At 34.7% G+C, this 22,325-nt stretch overlaps 2 protein-coding genes across 4 annotated transcripts; one reads left to right on the top strand and one right to left on the bottom strand.

Moving 5' to 3' along the window:
- Positions 1-2,778: 2,778 nt before the first annotated feature.
- Positions 2,779-7,096, bottom strand: LOC136207978 (actin-related protein 2/3 complex subunit 5A). Of its 2 annotated transcripts, XR_010676994.1 has the most exons (5): positions 6,887-7,096; positions 6,737-6,809; positions 6,511-6,611; positions 4,534-4,739; positions 2,779-3,786 (listed from the first exon to the last, which is right to left on the bottom strand). XR_010676994.1 is itself a non-coding variant. In XM_065998837.1 (4 exons), the coding sequence occupies exons 1-4, from the start codon at positions 6,982-6,984 to the stop codon at positions 4,604-4,606; spliced, it is 408 nt and encodes a 135-aa protein (XP_065854909.1). In that variant the 5' UTR covers positions 6,985-7,096; the 3' UTR covers positions 2,779-4,603. The 2 variants fall into 2 exon arrangements, 1 of the variants encoding a protein (XP_065854909.1); XM_065998837.1 differs by having other exon boundaries at positions 2,779-4,739.
- Positions 7,097-10,988: 3,892 nt separating this feature from the next.
- LOC136208527 (transcription initiation factor IIB-2) lies at positions 10,989-18,027 on the top strand. 2 transcript variants are annotated; one of them, XM_065999466.1, is made up of 8 exons: positions 10,989-11,537; positions 11,954-11,978; positions 14,894-15,023; positions 15,120-15,250; positions 15,397-15,485; positions 16,723-16,799; positions 16,879-16,965; positions 17,625-18,027. In XM_065999466.1, the coding sequence occupies exons 1-8, from the start codon at positions 11,185-11,187 to the stop codon at positions 17,660-17,662; spliced, it is 930 nt and encodes a 309-aa protein (XP_065855538.1). In that variant the 5' UTR covers positions 10,989-11,184; the 3' UTR covers positions 17,663-18,027. The 2 variants fall into 2 exon arrangements, with proteins under 2 accessions (XP_065855538.1, XP_065855537.1); XM_065999465.1 differs by lacking the exon at positions 17,625-18,027 and having other exon boundaries at positions 10,990-11,537; positions 16,879-17,442.
- The last annotated feature ends 4,298 nt before the right edge of the window (positions 18,028-22,325 follow it).

Here is a 22,325-nt window from a genome sequence, read left to right as displayed (position 1 = left end):
GAAATGAGAACAGTTCGTGAAGAAGAAGAAGAAGAAACCTTTGTGCAATTCGTCGACAGGGTGAAGAAGAAGAAGACGATCTGGTGGGTGACTTCGATTTAGGGATTTTTTTTATTAATTGTGTATTAATATGGGTGTGGTTTGTTTTTTTTTACCGTTGCAAGCAGAATTTCAGGGTGTTCACGCGCCTACAATTCGTGAAACTCAATCATGGTCCAGGTCACTACCACGTAGGATTATTGTGGCCAATGATAGCGTTTTTATTGAGTTAAGGGGGTTAAAAGGATGTCCCTTGAGTTGAGGGGGTTAAATGAATAAAATGGACAACTTAAAGGGGCTGCATATGTATTAAGCCTAGAATAAATAGCATTTTAAAAAGTATATAATTTTAATAAAGGTGGGTCGGGCCGGACTGGACCAGACTGACTCTAGGTTTTGAGATAAAATCGAAGCTCAACCCATTTTATATTTAGGTTTTTGCAGGTTCGGATCGGGCCGGTCAAATGTTAAATATATATGCCCAAACCTATCCCATGAATGACAGGTTTGAACGGACTGGACCAACAAACTCATGAACAAGTCTAGTTTGTTGACTGAATGACTTTATAGTGAGTTATTACAGTTTGTAGAGGATGTTGGTAGAAGTGACAAGAGAGACCTGATTCATTCTAATAAAAATCTTCTTTATGATAATAAAAAAAACTAGAGAACATGAGATGAATGAAGTGGAGGAAGAGAGTGAGAACATGGTAGAGAATGAGAAACTGCAATAGTAATAAAAAAATCATGATTTTTGTAGTTTGATATTATAATATCAAATAGCAAATGATATAATTATAAATAATTTTTCAAATCTGAATTTATGTGTAATTTTTTTTTATTCGGATTCATGGGAAGGCCATTTAATTCGTTGAATTAAATTGCCTGAAAATTTCATATTAGAAATAGGTTTTATGTTCTTCAAAAAAAAAAAAAAAAACAAAAAAGAAATAGGTTTTATGTATTTAAAAAAAAATAAAAAATAGGTTTTATGTATTTCAATTTTTATTTGAATGCTTAATCAGACCCGTTTTAAACTTTACAAACCCTTAATATCTAATAGAATTTTATACTTAAAAAATATAAAGAGAAACGAATGAATTAGAATTATGTCAATTTTAAATGGTTAAATGTCTAAATCACATATGCATTCAATGTAGTAAAAGGGTAAAAAAATTGATCTTATTACATTGTATTAATTTTTTTAGTTTAAGCTAATATCTAAATTTAACTAAACGCATATTAAATTTTGAGCCTTTATAGTTTTAGGACCTGTGCGGAGGCACAACCAAGTCTACACCCTGATGCTTAATTATAAATCTATCCTTTTACTTTTTATTTACGTTTTCTTTATTTGCAAGGACGAAAATTGTCCAACCTTAGTTTTACCATTATAGGTAATAAAAGGTATTCATAATATCATTGAAATTTCTTTGACCAAATCCGTGAAAATTCAAATCATCTAAGACTTAAGTTTAATAAGCGTAGAGCTCAGGACAAATGACTAAATTTATTTAATCATTCAGAATTCATGTAAATACTACTTAGTTTAAATTATTGAACAATTTGAAGCGAAATCCTTAATTTTTGGAGAATGAAATGAGATCTTTACAACTTTATTTTGCAAGAATTTTCTTTTGTCGCATTTGAACAAACGAATATATTTTATTGACTGTTGGAAACTGGAATCATATCTTTGCAATATTATTTTGTAATTATCGAGTTTTTTGAAACATCGTTTCTTATTGGTTCGCATCCGTAACCAAATCCTTACCTTTAACAAAACCCTTTTACTATTATCCTTGCTTTAATCTCTACCTTCCAATCGGATCGGAGCCAACTTTATCATCGAAGACAACAAGAACAAAGTTAAGTAGTAATTGATGTTTAAAAACGGCATTCATTAAGGTTGATGGTGCATTCCCGAGCCCAAAGGGCAAATCAAGAATTGTACGGTTCTTCAAATTCATCCTTGTTTTCTAGGAAAGTATGTTTACTGAATATCCGACTGATGCTCCTCGGCTCCGTCCAACAAAATAATTTTTTGCATTGATTTCTGTTAGTATATTTCTCATAACAACTATAACAAAACCCTTTAGTTTGATGCTCCTCCAACTCCTAACGGCTCGATCTTTTGAAGGAAAAAAAAAAGGTTTATCATTTTGATTTGTGATTTTTTAACATGGTTTTAGTTTATATTAAGGGTCTGTTTGGTTCAGTTGTTAGCTAATAGCTGTTGCGGTTAGCGGTTTGCAATAAGCTGTTTATTATTAACGGTTTAATTACTAGTGTTTGGTAAAATTATATTGAACTGTTGCTGTTCGGATTTAAAATGTCTAAAATAGACATGTTTTAAATTAATCAACGATGAAATTATAAAAAAGAAAATGTGAAAAAAAAAACCCATAAAATTGCTTTTGGCTGCCAATATTAGGAGTATAATTGCACAATTTTAGACGTTAAGGGTAAGATTGCTCCTAGCTACAAATATAGGAGTGTTTTTGCACCTTATCCTATTATAAAATAAAAATTGTGTTACACAAATTAATAAAAATAATCTATATAAAAAATAAAAAATTTATTGAACGCAATAAAACCTTGTTCTTCCGGTAATTATTATAGAAATATAAATAATGTTAAAGAATAAACATATTTTATGGAAATAAAAAGGATAATTTTGTCAATAACATATAACTACAAACAACTATTTATGAAAAACTCCAAATATGAGCTTTTCGCGAAACGCTCCAGAACGCTGCAGTTTCCAGAGAAAATGCTAAACGCTGCGGTTATATAAACCTAACCAAACGCTATATTTTCTGCGGTTTGAGGTGAAATGCTAAATGCTCCTCCGAAAAGCTGAAACAAACACCCTCTAAGTCTGTTGGATTTTGTAGTTCAACCTCAAATGTTATTGAATCCTTCAGTATAACTAAACTTCCTATTGAGGTAACATCTCACCAGCCTTGGTATTCTTCTGGTATACATATAGATCATCATTATAAGTTCTTAACTAGATGCACAAGAAATCCAGACCAAAGCATAAATTACAATTGCTAAGTTTTATTCTACATTTTTTTCCTAATGTTGACCTGTCTAAGCCAATCCTTCAGGTACTGTGATTCCAATGTTCTATGGGGGAATACCTAAAGGAAGTTATGCAAGTGGTGTCCTTCCCGTACATGATGATTACAAATAAAAACCTGCTGTGAAAGTTGAACATGAACGAACCTAAAATGTGCATCATCAAGGAACATAAAATTGAAATATCAGATTCAAAACATAATTTTACTACGAAAAAAAAAGCACCAATTTGCAGCTAGCTAAGCATATAAAATCCAAATCTGATAATGCCTTTCATCATGGCAGAAAATGTACCTCATCGAGTACAATTCCTTCGTCAACCATCTAACAAAACATCTAAATCACATCCTAGACAATGCTTAATGTATTCAACCATCATAACTGCAGTTGCGAAGCACGGCAGTGATAACATGGCGTGTAGAATAATCATTTTCCACCAACAGAACCTTGAAACTGCTGTCGCTGAGATATTTGCAGTGCAGTTGGAGGGGCTTGGAGAGCCCCCTCATGTCTATCTTTTATTTTTTCTGCAGTGCCATGGACTTTAAAGTCATAATCAACTGTCTTGTTCTGGCCATACAAATGATGATTCAGTCGCCTCAATTTGTCCCCAACACCATCAACGCTCAACTAGAATCTCTATGCCAATCAGATTCGAATAGCCTGATAACAGCAATTATAAATAAGGCAGAGGCTGAAAAGTGAAAAACCGTCTTCAATCCACAAAATGAATGGTACATACTCTTCCAGAACCTAATTGCTCATTCTAAAAAAAAGTAGCATTTTGAATGGCCAGAATCTGTCTAGCTAGTCCTCTATTTCCTAAACCCAACGAACGAAAATTGGTTTCAGTTTCAGTCACAGCGAAATAGTACGTGCCTCTGTTTTCGATCAAAGCAAAATTACTTTTGCAGAATTCAAAGAACAGATTTTCAACTCAAAGCAAACTCGATTATTATTGTATCAGGTTTCCAGAATTCAAAACAAATTGGTTTCAATCACGGAAGATTTTCGATCACAGAGCAATCTAATTGAGGAGGGCGAGCCTTGGCGCAACGGTAAAACGTTGTTGTCGTGTGACCGAAGGTCACGGGTTCGAGTCTTAGGAGCGGCCTCTTGTCAAAAAAATTGGCAAGGGAAGGCTTGCTCCCAGTACACCTTTGTGGTGGGACCCCTCCCCGGACCCTCGCTTAGCGGGGACGCGTAGTGCACCGGGCCGCCCTTTAGAGCAATCTAATTGAGAGAAAGTCGAACTGAACTGATTAATGAGTTTAACCATAGTTAAGAGATTAATGAGTCTAAATGCTGATTAGGATAAATCTAACACATGTAATTAATTGATTGAAGGACAGGGAAGGGGACATCATTTAAGGGACAGAAGAATTTTTTCCGGGGATAGGAATTCCCCACCTAGACATGGACGGGGAAGTAGTCCCCATCAACAAGCAAGCAGTCAAGTCTACAGAGCAATGGATTGGAGTCAAACAGTATTAACAGTGTCAGCTAGGGCACGCAATATGCAACCAAAACCAGCTTTTTCCGTCAACTTTTCATGTATTCGTAGGCATTGATCACATGTGGGCCGATCTCCAGTAGACAATCCTCTATACAAGTACCTGCAGATTATCATAGATATAACACATTAAACGAATTTTGAGATTCAAAAAATCAGGCAGTATTTTTAAATGTCTAAACCAGGAGCAACCCAAATCTTCTTTGTACTTTAGAACTGTAATAATAGAGTTTATACTTGGATTGTGTAAGCAGAGCATCAACAGTATGTCACCTAGATGAAAGAAATCCTTTCACAATGGGAAAAATCCAAAACAAGGTATTGAATTAATGAGTAAAATACAATATATGGATGCATTGGAAGATCCATGGACAAGCAACAGCATGCATGAACTAAATCTAGAAGATGATCTACCAACGACATCTAAGTTGAAAATAAAGATCGTGTGAATCTATACCCATCTTTTTCCCTTATTTACTGCCCCTTTCATCCGATAGCTCAAAGTGCAAAGTGTACCACAATGACAAGGTCTAACAATGGTACATGATATTGTGACTCAAATCTTTTTATGATTAAGAAAACTACATTAACTGATATGAAAATTCAGCGAACAGAATATTCCATAAGGTAACTATTGTTTACAATGGTTTAAAAACTGAATTGGACAAGCATTTAACTTCTTAGACAGGTTAGCATAATTTATCTCAAGAACTTGCACATAAGCAACAAGCATAACAGCAGTAAAACTGAAATAATATGCCCTCAAACGAATTAAGGCTGGCACAGCTAGTAAGTAGCTTAGGAAGCAGAGACAGAATGCTTCCTTCTAAAGAGAAAATGAAGTTGATGGCAGTGTTTTATTTCCTGTACTCGAGTCAATAATATAACCAATTAAGGTTTCTGCTAAAGAGAAAATTATGTTGCCGACAGTGTCTTATTTTTCAGGATGGCAGAGTGCAACTCCAGTCAATAACACCGTAATTGATTTTTGATCCATTTGGTTCACACCCAAATAAATTGACATATGAGACAATACAATCCTATTGAAATTATATGGGAGAAATGAGCTGAATATGTTTTAACATCCCCATGAGTTATCGAGGTCAAATTGCACGAGCTATAACAGCATACTAACTTCAAAGGAAGAAACAATGTCCAGACAAACTAGTCAACTAAAACAAATCAGTATGAACCTTCTTTTCCAGGTAGATATGCCATATTGAGTTAGAAGCATCATTAAGGCCACTACATTATTACTACTCTTCTTGCTAGAAATTGGAGTCCCTCATATTCAAGGCTTCTCAAATTCAAAAAAGTTATATGTTCTATAAGGCATTAATCTTTGAAAAGAACAAATCAAACATAAAAAATCACAAAAGAAGAATAATCAATTATTTAACCATCTATAACACATGATTTTTGTTTGCTTTATGCCCTTTCATAATCATAATAATGATTCAAGGGCAGTCTATATTACTAGAACTGCTACATACCGGAATAAAATTATCCTATTGCTACTCAGATTCAGCCTACCATATTTAAGAAAGTTACAAGTTCTATAGGGCATTAATCTAAAAAATAAAAATAGATAAAATCACAATTAGAAGAATCAATAAACATCATAGGACAATGCATCCATTCTATATGCTATTTTAATATACATACTATGAGAAATTCTAGATACTCCAATGGAAGTATACAGATCAAAATGGAAGAATTAGTTGACATTTGAAAAATTCAGCAACAAATAAGAAGTTAATAAAGCCATCATCAATTGATGTAGTAGGGAATTAAAAAAAAAAAAAAAAAAACTATATCAGATAACAAAAATCAAGATTAATATTAAAAATTAAGTGAAAATAGAATGTACTTACTTCATGAGCATATCGTAGTACTCAGGATCCAAGGAAGATAACATCCCATCCACATCTTTTATAGCCATAATCGCTCTATGCACCACAATCCAATTCGCAGACTGCAAGAACTCTAGTCAATTTCCGCTGAACGGAGAAAATTAATGTATGCATGAGTAGAACTTGAGACTCTCATGATAATTGAAGGAAAAAAAATATGAAAATGTAAATTGAAGACATGAAAAACCTTGCATCGCTCGTCTCCAGTACTCGGTGGCGATCCTTCGAGGGCAGTTTTGAGAGCTTCAACAGGCTTGAACCTGAAAGGAACACCCAATCGCTAATTGGTTAGAGATTAGATAGAGAGAGAAAGAGATGAGGAGAAAGCTAAGAATACTGTTTAAGTAAGCTCTCGATCTTGCGAGATTTGTGTTCGATTCTGGTGATTATGGCTTCTGCATTGTCTGCTTCTATGAATTGCCCCGTTCCGGCCATCTTCTCTTGCTTTTGCTTCTCACTTCTCACCTTCCGTCTTCTCCCCCGGACTTCGGTTGCCTACAACGACACCGTATTTGTTTGCTGTTAATTTTCCTTGTTAACTCTCAGTACTCCCTCTAGCTTGTTAAAAAGAAAAGACGAAGTACAAAAATAAATAAATAAATTGAAGAAATTGAATAATTTCTTTTTTTTTTTTGGTAAGAAGGGAAAAAAAAAAAACAAACAAACAAAAACCTAATCCGGGATCAGTTTAGGAAGACTGATCCCAATCCTATCCTCAAGAAGAGAAGGTAACATAAAAGAAGGAGGAACGTAAAGGGTAGAAACACCTAACATCCCCCATGCCCAGCAGCTGCCAAGCGATCCGTCACGCGGTTTTGCTCCTTATAAATATGGGAGAAGGTAAGAGAATCGAAGGCAGGACGAAGCCTCAAGATGGCTTTAATGAGATTCTGACTCTTAAGACAAACAACCTGTCTATCCGAAATCCTGTTGATAGCCTCCAAATTGTCAGACTCCACCGAAAGTCTTTTAACACCCATGCGAATGGCGAGTTTAATGCCAGACAAGATCCCCCAGAGCTCTGCAGTAAAGGAGGAGCCCGTACCTAAGTTATGGGTAAACCCAGCCAGCCAGGCGCCACCAGCATCCCGAAGAACTCCACCAGCAGCAATTCTGCCATTACTAAGGCAGGAGCCATCCGTATTCAACTTGACAACCCCTTCCCTGGGCTTCCTCCAACCAACTAACTGGACCTCTTTAACCGGGGAGGGGTGAACCAGGGGCTCTCCTTCAAAACTCTTTGTAATAACAGAGAGTTTTTTCGAGAAGTAAAACCGGAGGTCAGGAATAAAGACAGTCTTCTCAGCAAATAACTCTTCATTCCTCCATTTCCACATTTGGTGACAAATAATAGCGAAGAGAATAGCCCCGTACTCCATACTGGCCAACAAATTCCCATTAACGCCTTCAGAGAACCAGTCAATATCAGAGAACCCCATAAAGGAAGGAAGGATGTGATGAGGAAGGACCCCTTCCCAAACCTTTCTACTATTCGGGCAATCCCTCAAAGCATGGCACAAGGTTTCCACATGGCCGCTGCATCTGCTACAGGCACCAGATACAGCCAAGTGCCTTCTGTGTCTATCTGCATTCGTGAGGAGCCTGTCTTTGACTCCCAGCCATAGGATAAGAAATTGAATAAATAATAGCTTTTACCTTAATTAACAATATTAAAAAAAAATTGTTTAAAATAATATAATAAAACAAGAGAAAACCATAAAATATATAAATTTTATTGATTAAAAATTTGTACCATGGTTGGTATTGTCTTTGAATCGGATGCCAAATTGATTGTTGATGCGGTTAATTCTCATCGACAAGACAATTCAGAGTTTGGTTCGATTATACAAGATTGCAGGGCCATCATCAACTCTCACTCTGGGTTCAAATTATGTTTTATTCCTCATTTAGCGAATAGGGCCGCCCATTTAATGGCAAGGCGGGCTCAACGCTAACGATAGTCTTTTCAGTGTAATGCCTACATGGCTTGCAAACGTTATTCATGAGGATGCTGGTTCTATTTATTAATGAAGTTGCATTTTTAGTTAAAAAAAAGTTTGTACCATGGTTCGTATTTTGTACCATTTATATAAACTAAGTCATTTCGTCAAAAATTATTATCGTGATTATTTGCTTTAAAATTGAGCGATGTAGAGCAATTAAAATGATTAATTTTGCAAATTATCCAAAATAGAAGATCAACCATAAGTATTGTTTAACTGCTAAATTGACTCACTAATTCTTCAAATGCCTACTTTCACAAAGCATGGAATTTATGTTTGTAAACTTTTAAACTACGAGAATTTTTTTTGTAAACCGATCAAACCACGTTATTTATTTTTGAACTCTTATCACAACAAAATTTTGAAAAATTGTATCAATTGTCCTAAAAAAATGAGTACGTTTTACAAAAGTCACATAACTTTCTTTTGATAAAATCAGTGAGCTTTTAGTCATTCTTCACTAATTCAGAAGAAAAAAAGTCAATGAATAGTGATGTAGCAATCACGTTAAAAAGAACGGGCTATTATGTATGATATAGCCTCTCCATAAGGTAATTTTAACGAGGCCGGTTACCTTCTTTTGCAATCAGTTTTGCTGTTGCAGCTCTAGCTAATCACCCTTTCCAAGTGTGATTTCTATGTTATGTTATGTATGGCCGTGCTTAAGGGTAGGGTTGCACGTGGCCAGTTAACCAGTCTTAATGTTAATTCAGACGATTAACCTTTTTTTTTTGTTTTTTTAAATATACTAACCATATACTAGTCCATTAAATTCGGTTAATCACTAATCGGTTAACAAATTATTCGGCCAGTTAACCTTTTATTTCGGTTTTTAATCATTAATAAATAAACATTGGTTTGAACTATAATTTTTTTTTTTAAAATAACTCATAAATAAACCTTCATAAATTTAAAAACAAACATTCATAAATGACTCATAAATAAAAGATTAAGTGGTGGTTTTGATGCTTTAGGGTCTGCTTTTTTTTTTGGGGGTTAGTGGATATTAATTAAAGATAGATTATTTTTCTAACCTTATTTGGAAAGGAGTTTAAATGGAGGTTATTTTTCTAACCTTGCTTGAGAAAGAGTTTAAGTTTAAATGAAGGTTAAATGAGAATTAAATGGAAGTTCAAAAACCTTCAATTTCAGTCCCACCAAATTGGTCCCTTCCCCTCCCTTTAATTAACCTTCTGAAACTTTCATCCAAGCAGACTCTTATTAGTATTATTCGACACATCAATAGAAGGTGTAGAAGATTTTAGTTGATATTAGTACTTGTGTAATTCTTTACCTATTAGTTCTTAATTAAACCAGTTAAACTATTTTAAAACAAGAGTTCTGTACCTAATTAAGATCAATTAAGGTGATGTTTGATAAAACTGAAAATTAAGTGCTGAAAACATAAATACTGAATTTTAAGTGCTGAAAATATTGAATGATATAACTTTTATAAAAATATTAGTAGATAATGTTTAACTTAAAACGTTAAGTTAAATATTTTGACTTATCAAAATAAGTGATTTTTAACTTAATTAACCAATTTAAGTGGTGGAGAAACAATCGTTATCAAACGCATTAAATTAAATACGTATTTAATATTTTAATTTAAGCAATTAAGTTCTTTATCAAACAAGGTCTAAGTAAGGAGAATGGAAACAATGGAAACTTCCATTTGTCCGTTGACATTCATAATCTTTAGCTTTTAAGCCATTGATCAAATTAACTAGCCTTTAGGTTTTCTCTTTTCAGAAAATTATATTTTGCTTCATTTAGCACCATGAAAAAGAATTCCAAACATTATATTGCTTTGCTTACATATTGACTGATTCATACCTGCTCAAAAGTTCTTTGTTTTTTACTAACCAATTATAAATCCGCCAAATTATTTATTTCTATACTTTTCCTAAAATGAATATTACTATATTAATCTGATTTGTAGTTTAATATCTTATTAAAAAATTAGATATTTAATCTACCAAAATGTGTAACTATAATTTTTGCCGTATTAATATCATAATATCGGCACACAAAAATCGTGCCAGAAAAACTTGACCAATCGTTTTCCTGTCCGGATCTATCAAATTTGAATAATTCCAAACCCTAGGATATCAACAACCCATCATCCAAACACTCCCAATTCCAAGTCTAAGGATATCAACTACCTTCGTTCCAAACACTCCCCAATTTTCTAACTAGTTGTAAAATCAGACAACCCAGCGTCCCAACCCAACTCGCTGCTAAATCCAGCGAAATTTCTTGTCATACCCCACATTTATTTACAACAAATTAAATCAATCTCATCCGTTAATTTCTTTACATCTTAATGCAAGACCACCTTATCAATCTAGTCCTTACCACACTCGATCCTTTTCCTACATTCCTAACCCTTGTTGGTTGTTTATAAATATCCCCCTTTCTGTTTGATATGAGTTCAGTTTCTCTCTTACCTTCCTTAATATCTCTCTTTCTCTCTTTCTTTCTCTCTCCTTTCTTCTGTATCGTCCTTTCCTTATTGCAGCCCCAACTGTAACCCGCAAATGCCTAACTGAAAGAGTAAATTTGAGAAAAGGGAACATCTTTGAAGATAACCGAGTTGAAGAATATTTAATTTTGTTTGTTATTGTGATTAATGGGGGACGCTTTCTGCTCCGATTGTAAACGGCAAACGGAGGTGGTATTCGACCACTCGGCGGGGGATACGGTGTGTTCTGAGTGCGGATTGGTGCTTGAATCGCACTCGATCGATGAGACTTCTGAGTGGAGGACTTTTGCGAATGAGTCCGGTGATAATGACCCCGTTCGTGTCGGTGGCCCTACCAATCCTCTCTTGGCCGACGGAGGTCTTTCTACCGTCATCGCTAAGCCTAACGGCGCTTCTGGAGATTTCCTTTCTTCTTCCTTGGGCCGATGGCAGAATAGAGGTTCCAATCCGGATCGGGGATTGATATTGGCGTTCAAGACTATAGCTACCATGTCTGATAGGTATGTTTTTTTATTATTATTTAAACTGGATCGTATGATTTTTTTTCTTGGGATGGTGGATTGTGCTTTAATGATGTAGTTTTCTTTTGGCGTAACTAGACATGGTTTTTTATTTCTGAGATTTTGATATTTTTGGAGAATGGCGTAGAGGGGTGGTTGAATTGATCCTTCATCTTGAATTGGGTAGGTTACATTGTTTATTATTTGATTCAATGTCATCACAGGATAGCTTAGGGTGATGATTGAAATGTATAGGCTCGTAAAAGTTCAGGTTAAAATTGGTATGCAGAGAATTATAATAGAATTCTATGGTGGTTGTGTGTAATCTTGTGCTTCTATGAATGTGTAATCGTATTTTTATTAGTTTGCAGATAATTGCAAGTTCATTGCTAAAGTGAATATTTTCTCTGTTTCAGGTTGGGTCTTGTTGCAACTATCAAGGTATGGCACTCACTGATTGAAAATTTATATCCATGTACAATGAGTAAATGATTTAATCTTGTGTCCAAATGCTATGAGACCCTTCAGGGATAGCAATGTCCGAGGCACACACTCGGAAATTTGTGTACATTATTGAGATTAATATAAGATCTATGAGTGGGCCTTAACTATCAGCTTAAGCTTTTGGTTCAATTGGTTCCTTGACATGATATCAGATCCTCTTGGACCAAATGGTTGAGGGCTCGAGTTAAGCTTTTGGTTCAATTGTTCCTTGACAATTATGATTTAATCTTGTCTTAAGGTGCAAGTTGAAGATTGCATGAATATGAGACTCTTCAGGCTATCAATGTGGGAGGGAGATGCTATTGCAAACTTTGTTTATTAGAATAGTCTTTCTTAGCGTCTGACTTACCAATGCTAGGTTAACTGCTAGATTAGCATAAAATGTTTCCATTTAGTTTTAATTTCTTGATACTGATTACCTTCCAGTTTGAAATTGTTAGTTGATTTGAGATTGAATGTTGTTATGAAGATCTTTGTTGTACAAAAACTTTGATTTTGAAGAATTTCCACATTTTATTTAAATTTAAGTCCTTAGGAACTTCTATTGTACATTGAGTCACATTTCTGTAATATAAGAAATTTGGGAACCCATTTCTTAGTATAGAATGCGTTCATAGGAGCATATTGTCAAAATGACAAATTAAGATGCAACATAGATAAGGAAAATTGGTTCTAACATATCTGCAGATTTTTTTTTTGTTGCTCACTCCCTCACCCAACTCAAGTTCCATCCAACTGGTACCAGAAGTGTAAATTCCATGATTGTTAAGTGTTTTCAAGACAGTTTTAAGTCATCCACATGTTTATGGTTTTGCATGAACTCTCTTTTTTGGCATTGATTGCATATAGATCACAAAGAATATTCTGTTGGATGATTCCTTGTCGGTCTAACCCTTGGGTTAGTATAAAAATAAAATCCTTTTCTAGGAGCATATTGGCAAAACGACCAATTAACCGATCTTGTAATCAGTTCATCATGAGTTGTTCACATTGCATCATAGTGTTAAAGGTGCACCTCGGGCGGGGTCAGCGCCTCTGTGTGTGTGAGGCGGGCGATGTCAGCAGGCACGCGCCTTTGTGCGTCTTGCCTAGGCTCGTCCCCTTGAGTGGGGCGCGCTGAGGCGCAATTGTAGGGTTATTTAGGGGTTTTCAAGCTTCTAACCACAGCCATAGAAAGTCTTTATGATGAAGGGCTCGGATTAAGTTAGAAAAAGAAAAAAAGGGAAGGAAAGAGATGGGTTGCGATTGTAAAGGACAGAAAATGCAAACCAAACAAATGCTAAATGAGATTTAGTATGAGAACCTTGAAGAAGAATATGATTATGGAGATGATAGTGATGACGGTGATGATGACTTTGATGATGAATAGAGACTGTAAAGTCTAAAAAGTTCAGTCTTGCATGAGGGGAAATAGTTATTATTAGACTATTAGTTATTAACTTAGTGTTTAGTTGAAGTTAACTTTGGTCTTTAGATTTAAATTTTGTTATAAATTATAACTATAGATACTTAGAATTTATCTCATGCATTTTATGATTAAGATGGTTAATATTTTACTATTTGTGTCATTTTAAAAATGTTATGTGTTGTGATATATAATTTTATATGTTATTTTGTTTTGATGCGCCTTGTGTCGCTCAGGCTTGCGCCTTGCTCCTAAGCTCCAAGACCCCTTGCACCTTTCACAACAATGCATTGCATGAAGTCTCTTTTTTTTTTCTAAATTATCTTCTTCAGGCTTTTAAAATGGAAAAACCCTTTTACCTCTTATGTAACCTGAATGTAAAATTATAAACGCATCCTTAAATATTTAGTGTTTACTTGTTTCCCCTCACTTTTCATTTCTATGTATTTTTTTTTCATAAATATTGCTTTTTGGTATTTGATTCAATGCAACCTATGAAGCAGCGACTCGGGTGCGGCAAAAGGCGTGACACGGCAAATTTCTATATAATTAATTATATATATATATATATAAAATAACATATAAAAGTACACAAATTACAGTCCAATTAATTCCCAACCATACTTGTTTAAGCAAGATTATTTTGGAGACTAACTTTAGGAATATTTATAAGCTTAAATGTGTCATTTTTAAGCATATAGAGGGAAAATGTGTCATTTTTCACAAGTTAACATTCGTTTCCTTCAGCTGCCTTTAGTTTATGATAAGAGATAGGTTGTGGAAGATAATTTCTTTTCCTATCTGCTTTGGTTTTGTAAGATAATTTCTGCTTGGCTCCTTAGCCAAGAGGGATAACCTCTTGTTTTTTTTTCTTTTTTAAAAATCTGGACATGGCTGGACACGTTTTTTGCCGTGTCGGGTGCAAGTCCGGCTGTTCCCCGTGTCCGAAGAGTTTGACACAGCCACTCCGATCCGTGCTTCATAGAATGCAACATATAAAGCTAATTGGTTCTAACAAAATATCTGCAGTATTTGTTGATCTGTATGCAATCATTTCCAAATCAGAGAGTTATGCATAACACTGAACATGTGTTTGACTTAAAACTGGCTTGAAAATACTTCAACAGTCATGGAAAACATTTTTTGGTGCCCTTTAAATATAAAATACACTTCTCATACTACCTGGATGAAACTTGAGTTGGGCGAGAGAGAGCAATAAAAAAGAGAATTCGTTGCACTTCTGTTGACAGTTGTTCTGTAGTGCATATCAATATTCCATTATGGAGGATGAAAAATAATATTGCCTATGTGATAAATCTGTTATTATCTTTCTCTTAAAGGAGGAGGGAGAAGAGGGGGAATGGATTTAATTTTTATTTTATTTTAATAATTTTGAATATTCTGTTGGATGAATTCCTTTACTAACTTCACATTTGTTAATCTGAAGGATCGAGCTAATGAGATCTACAAAAAGGTAGAAGATCAGAAGTCTAGTAGAGGAAGAAATCAGGATGCCTTATTGGCTGCTTGCCTCTACATTGCTTGTCGACAAGAAGACAAACCTCGAACTGTTAAGGGTACAGCCTATGATACTTTTAACATACATCTGGATGCTTCCTGATTTATCTTTCCCTATGTGATTGAGCTTCCCTAAACCTATGGATTTCAACTAGAAATTTGCTCTGTCGCCAATGGGGCCACAAAGAAGGAAATTGGCCGAGCAAAAGAGTACATAGTGAAACAACTGGGGTTGGAGACAGGTCAATCGGTGGAGATGGGAACAATACATGCTGGGGATTTTATGGTGAGGTTTCGTTCTTATTAAAGTTGGACATGCTCAAATTTTTTTTTTTTCATGTCCAATATTGTTGTATTGGACAAAGAGTCTTGGTCATTTCGTTACTTACAATATCAATGTGTCACTAATATTAGTCTCAACTCCATATGTAGAGGCGTTTTTGTTCAAATCTTGGCATGAATAATCAAGCAGTGAAAGCTGCACAAGAAGCCGTGCAGAAGTCAGAAGAGTTTGACATTAGGTACTGTGATATCTCTCTCTTTTTGTAGAACCCACAGGTATCCTCATAGCACGAGGATATATTGGAAGTTATTGTTGCCTCCTTTTTGTTGGTTTAGGTTCTCAATGAGGATACTTCATGATATATAATTAACTTTTAAGGTTGAAGACATTTATATTTATCACTTGGTTGAAGTGATACATAATACATTGACTGTATGCTGTTTTTTTTTTTTTGGATAGGTACAATACATTTAGAGTTTAGAGTAATTGGAAGACTTTTGGGAAGACTAGGAAAACCTGTTGGAAATGATAATTTGAGAATGCTAGGGTTTTAGTAAAACTGAAAATAAGTGTAAGAAATTAAAAGCTGAAGTTATAAGTAGTGATATGTATAATACTGAAACTTTTAAATGATAAAACTGTTTGATATAAATTGAAAACATAGATCCTATAGATTTTTGGTTGGTTTTGAAAGGTGTGAAATAGTGAACCTAGGAATATTATTCTTGCGGAAGTACTTTAGGTTTTCAGTAATATATATATATATATATATATATATATATATATATATATATATAAACTTTTAGAAGATTAACAGTGGTGGTTTACAAATGTTCTTTTGGCAATAGTTTCTTCAGGATTCTTATAAAAAATATAGAATATTATAGCATGGGTAAGATATTGCAGTTTGTACTTCCACTTTTCCTTTAAGATAAAAAAAAATTTGAGTTTTGTTACTTTTATACATTAAAAGTCTCATAGATTTTAAATTTTGTGGGGAAATAATACTAAAGTGATATGCTAAGATACAAAGTCTACTTTTAAAAAAAGTATTCTAGTAATTGATTAATCAGTGACTGATAATAAAATTACTTTTAAGATAGTAGAGTAACTTCAATAACAATTTTAAAAACCAGATAATTGAGCTTCTTTAACCGAATTGCTGAATTTGTTTCTCAAACGACCTCTTAATTTTTGTAACCTCTTGGCTTAGCAACAGAAAGCTTCAGGAGTTTGTTTATAAGAACTATGATCTTCATTAGTAGTGCAATGTATTTGGGAAGGTTAAATTGGACTGCAATGTATTTTATGATAAACTTTACATATTGTTGGAGTACATTCTGGTCTGCGTAATACTGTTCTAATTTTCAAGCTTGAACATGTTATCCGAACTTTCACGAATTATCTCATTTTCTCAGTCTCTGTAAAACAATAATTGATTGAGACATGTCTAAAAATGGTGTTTTATCTTGCAGGAGGAGTCCCATATCGATTGCAGCAGCTGTAATATATATTATATCTCAGCTATCAGAGGACAAGAAGTCTCTGAAAGGTTTGGTGATCTCTTGTGTTGATGCAAAAAGAGAATAACTGGTTGATGTGAATTAATAATATAATATTTGTCATGGCAGAAATATCGCTTGCGACTGGAGTTGCAGAAGGAACAATAAGAAATTCGTACAAGGATCTATATCCGCACGTATCAAAGATAATACCAGGTTGGTATGCGAAAGAAGAGGATCTGAAGAATCTTTGCAGTCCTTGATAATATACCACTTTGGAATTTGATTTTGGAGGCTTGTTAAAGTTGGAATTGATATATATGGATACATAATCTATTGGTACAAACAAGCATTGCTTCCTGTTTTCGGTTTTCATTGGCAGTTGACAACCCCTCAGTAGTCGTCGTAGTCGAGTCGAGATATAGGAAAAAGCAAAAAGTATTTTGATGATTCAATTCTAACTCTTCGGAAAGTAGCATATACATTTGATTTGAGATTTTGTTTGTGTAATCTGTATGTGCAACTTCTTCCTGGAGCCCTACCTAAAGGAAATGCACCACTTTAAGGTCTTCAATCTTTATTAGCTTTCTGTCAACAATTTTTTTTTTTTTTAATGTATCTTTTAATGAAAGAAGTTGTTATTATTATTCTAATATGAAAAATAGCACAACCTTCTATAGACAATTTCAGAGACTTCGCTTCTAATTGTATCTATTCTATTTTTGTTAATTGCAATGTGGAATTGGGTTGAATTGTTGTAGAAATTGGAAAATCATTCATTTTCTTCAAAGTTCTATTATTGTTTATGTAAAGTAGTGTTGTGTTATATAGTTATAGACTGTGATTAGTAATAACTTTAATTTGCGTGTGATTAGATCGATCGATCGCGAAGGATTGCTTGCCAAGGCATTGAACTGCAGGAATTGGAAGCTCAAGCGTCTGAATAAAAGAGATGAAGAGCAGCAACGTTCAACTGATCGATCAGTGATGAATCACTGATCAAATGAAGTTTAGTCAGTCGTCACCGATAGATTAGAATTTTAGTTTGGAGAAATTTAGAGGGGTGTATTGCATTGGATTTTAAAAGACTTTTTAAGATTTTAAAGTCATTCTTTAAAGGGGTATATTGAATTGAGATTTTAGAAGACATCAAAAAAAGTTTACAAAAATTTAGATGTATTCAATTACAAAGGCTTAAAATCTTCTTGCTTGGAAATGGATTTTCTTTCATTGGCCATATTTCTATATAAGTGACAGCCTTCCTTTGCTGGGTTTCAATATGTTAGAATAGCCCAAATATAAAATTTCAAAGTTTAGCTGTGTTTGATGCATATATTTGTTTGTCTTTTATTTATACCATGTCAGCATATTTTTACCTAAACAAAGTCTTTCATTTATGTGGAAGCTTTGATTATAGTACTCGTGTTTTTATGTTTGATTATTTTTTAGTACTAATATTGAGAGCTATATGGAAAACGTGTTCATTTCTGAAAATGAACACGATATGCTCTAGTTGACCAGAGGTGCTGGTACTAATGAAGACCACATTAATGGGTTGTGCATTGTTGCACAAATTTTTGACCGACAAAATGATTAATTTTGTTGCTATGAAAAATAGAATGTCTAGTTTATGGAGATCTCAAAAAGGTATTGACATAACAGAGGTTGATTCAAATCTCTTTTGCTTTTGAATTTTTCTGTTGTGGATCGTGATTGTGTGTTAACGGGAGGCCTCTGGTCTTTTGATAACCATCTCCTAACAGCATGTGATGTGCCTTTTTGGATGTAGGTGCGTGACCTTCCAATTGGATCAATGTTTGAAACTATTGATAAGGAGTCATGAAATTTTTTAGGTGAGTTAATATTGGTTTTAGAGACATTTCATGAGGATCCCTGTGCTATTGGATGTTTGGAAGCCTTTCGAAAATGTGTAAAAAGATACATAAATCCCAAAGTGAATGGTCTTATATCTAGTTCAAGTATGAACTATTGAGTCGGGAATTTGTCCTAGCTCCGTTTCTTCCTAATATCAAAATAACTTGTCCTGGGAATTTACTACTAACACAGTGAATGTATGTCTTCCTCGTTTCTTATCCCCTTTCCAGATTTTCTCCTAGCACGTAGTCGAGAGAGCTTTCTTTCTGAAGAAAATTATGCTGCTATAAAGAGATTGAAGGAGGAGAATGTAAAGTTGAAGGATAGACCAAGTTTGGAATGGATTGTTCTTTTATCTCTTATAGTTTCGAAGGAGGTGACATATTCCCAAGCGTGTGATCTTTTTGAGAGTATGCATGTCTCTATGCGGGCTCTAGATCATTGGTGTCGAAGGATTTTCAACCTCGATAGGATTCGGATTCAAAATATTTTTGCAAAGGTTCACCATTTGAATCTTGATAATTTGTACATCGAATTTCCTACTGATGATGAATTGACCTCTTTGAATGAGAAAAATGTGTTTTGATAAAGGTTAACTTTATGCATATTCTTTCAAATAATTCGAAGTTTCTCTATATACACATGTTTTTTAAATGGATGTTGTTAGATTCACCCACATTTGTCTAGGATGTGCTTTATCTATCGGATGGGATGCCTCCCATCCTGTATCCCACCTGTCCCAACCCCATCGACGGGCTATGGATCTTTGCATGCTTAGGTTGCTTAATTGTAATATTTCTTACCACAAGCATGATGCGCAGGCTTACCCTAAAATGTACTCACATGTTGAACCATATATCATTATATGGATTTTTCTAGTTGCACACAACTATTGATTGCACATCCGTTGTTGATCTGCATCTTATAATCCTTTTAAGCGAATATTTTGTATATCCCTTATTTTGATGGTTTATAGGGATGCATATGCTTAATCAAGCATTCTCTTTTATATTCAAAGATCCAACTTAGAGTTCAGGCTTCAGCCAGACCCTTATTGCAAATTCGGTTGATGTATATTGAGGTAAATACAAGGTTGTGTAATTTATTTGGAAGTTTTTATATATTACTTTTTCAGCACAAGGCTTGCTACTTTGTCTTTTCAAGTATAATGTAATAATTCTCTTTTATTCTCTCGCGATATGATATATCTACGTATATTTTGCAAGTTCCAACTTCTTAGTAGTAGTGCCCATCTGCATCCTTAACTTGAATGTTGTCGAGTTGATCTTTTTGGCTATCTTGTATGGTCCATCCCAATTGACACCAAGCTTTCCTTTCCCTTTTCTTGATTGAGAAGATTTAGTTTTTCTAAGGACAAGATCTCTTTTATGAAGTTGGACAAGTCGCACCTTTCTATCATGATACATGGCCACTCTTTGTTTGTACATTGCCATTCTTATGTATGCTTAGTCTCTTATTTGTCCTGCTTCATCCATTTGGTGCCTTAAATTCATTTGGTTTTTTGATTCATTGTATAAGACTACTTTGCCACTAGATAGCCCAAATTCTACCGTTACCATGTCATTTTCTCCATAAATCAAAGCTAAAGGTGTTTCCCATATGGATGCTCTTGGCGTCGTCTTCTATTCTTTATTCTTTTGACTATTGCTCAGTTAATGACTTTAGTCATGCCATTGCATTTTGGATGAGCCACTAACGTGAATCGATTGGTGATGTTCATTTCTTTACAGAAATTTTAGAATTTTGTGCTCAAATTGCTTTCTATTGTCTTTCACGATAGTATGGGACAGTTCAGATCGCATGATGATGTTGTTTGTTACGAAGTTGATCATTTTCTCAGGCATGATGAATGATACTGCTTCTTCTGCCTCAACCTATTTTGATAAATGGTCGACGACTACTACTAAGTATTTTATTCTCCTTGTTGTTGTAGGGAATGAGTGCGAGCCTTGGCGCAACGGTAACGTTGTTGTCGTGTGACCGAAGCTTAGGGGCGGTCTCTTGTCAAAAAATTGGCAAGGGAAGGCTTGCCCCCCAGTACACCCTTGTGGTGGGACCCTCGCTTAGCGGGGACGCGTAATGCACCGGGCCGCCCTTTGTTGTTGTTGTGGGGAATGCCCCTACAAGTTGCAAACGACCACCATATGAGTAATGGTTTTTATTTTAGTGGTGGGATATGTGTCAGTTTGGCGTTTATTTGACATTTGTTCCATAATCCTATCATTTTCTTGGCATCCTGCTCGACATTTGGCCAATGATAACCTACCATTTTTACTTTTCAGACTAGTATTTCATCCCTTTCGCAAGCTTCACACGACCCTTCATGTATCTCTTCTAATATTCTTCTACCTTCCTCCTCAGAAAAACATTTCTACCATGGGTGATTAAACGATCTTTGATATAACTGGTCTCCCATAATGGAGTATCTTGCTGCCTTTTGTGGTATCCTTTTAGATTCTATAAGGTCTTTTAGGAAAGTGCCTTTTCTCCGGTCTGTAGATTATAGGCTAGCCAAGAATGTTTCTTTTTCTTTGTAGCAGGGGTTCTTATACCTCAAAAGGACACACCAATGTCTTCCAACCTTCTAACCTTGTCGTTGTCTTTGCTATTTTATATGCTTCATGTTTTCTTCTCTGGCTATGTGTAAAAAATTCCAGTTCCTTCTCTTTCATTCTACGTTTGCAAATCTTATTCTCACCTTTTTTAGGTATTGCAACATGGATGTCCCTTGAATCAGATGTCAAATTCTCCTAGTCTCTTCTAAAGGATTCAAAGCTTCAGGTTTCTGCAAGAGGGTACTAGTACGAACACTATCTTGTGTGCTTGAAAATACGGCTGCAACTTGACTGATGATACAGTGGCCAATGCCATATTTTCTACCTTCGAGTATTTTAACTCGACTTACATTAGCACTTTTTATGATGTAATACACCAGGAATTGTTGCCATGCCTCGTCTCTTACTAGAATTATGCAATACCAACAAATAGAGATATAACTCCTCCCTTTTTCTTTTGGCTACTCATGAGTAGATAGAAATCCTCTGGTGTCTTCAAAGGCCATTTGGAGTTCACTCTTCCACTCAGACTGTTTGGCATTTTTTATGGCCTTATAGAATGGTAAACACCTTTTTGCTGATCAGGATATGAATTTTCCCATGATGTGCTCGTTCATCTTTTGCACCTCATTTAGATTCCTCGGGGGCTTCATTTCAATTACTAATTTTATTTTCTCTGGATTTTTCTTTCTTCTCATTTGAGTAATCATGTCCGCGTTCACATCGAATGTGCACTTCTCTCGATTTAGTCAAAGACTATATTTTTTTTATAGTTTAAAAGGTTACTTGGACATCTTTCAAATCATTGGTCACATTCTTGGTTTTGATCACCACATCGTCTACATACACTTCTACATTTCTGCCAATTTGGTCTGTAAAGACTTTGTTTGCTAATCTTTAGTATGTTGCCCTCGACATTTTTGAAACCAACTGTATAGTAGTATGTAATTGTGAAGGCTATTTTTTTTACATCTACCTTGTCCATTTGAATGCCTATTTTTACGATCACCCAAGAATATATTTCGAGTCTTACAATATGTGTTCAATGCTTGGTAAAGGATATTAATCTTTGGGGAATGCCTTGTTCAATCTTTGCATATTTTGTATGTCTCGTTTGGTTTTTTT

Source organism: Euphorbia lathyris, chromosome 10, assembly GCF_963576675.1.
Source record: "Euphorbia lathyris chromosome 10, ddEupLath1.1, whole genome shotgun sequence".
NCBI classification, from domain to species: Eukaryota; Viridiplantae; Streptophyta; class Magnoliopsida; order Malpighiales; family Euphorbiaceae; genus Euphorbia; species Euphorbia lathyris.
This window is presented reverse-complemented; position numbering and strand designations above follow the sequence as displayed.

Coding starts and splice junctions, on each gene's coding strand:
- LOC136207978 (XM_065998837.1), bottom strand. CDS start 6,984: ATGGCCGGAACGGGGCAATTCATAGAAGCAGACAATGCAGAAGCCATA. Junction 6,810..6,886: donor ATCGAGAGCTTACTTAAACA/GTATTCTTAGCT, acceptor TGTTCCTTTCAG/GTTCAAGCCTGTTGAAGCTC. Junction 6,612..6,736: donor CTGGAGACGAGCGATGCAAG/GTTTTTCATGTC, acceptor GAGTTCTTGCAG/TCTGCGAATTGGATTGTGGT.
- LOC136208527 (XM_065999465.1), top strand. CDS start 11,185: ATGGGGGACGCTTTCTGCTCCGATTGTAAACGGCAAACGGAGGTGGTA. Junction 15,251..15,396: donor TACATGCTGGGGATTTTATG/GTGAGGTTTCGT, acceptor CTCCATATGTAG/AGGCGTTTTTGTTCAAATCT. Junction 16,800..16,878: donor GGACAAGAAGTCTCTGAAAG/GTTTGGTGATCT, acceptor TTGTCATGGCAG/AAATATCGCTTGCGACTGGA.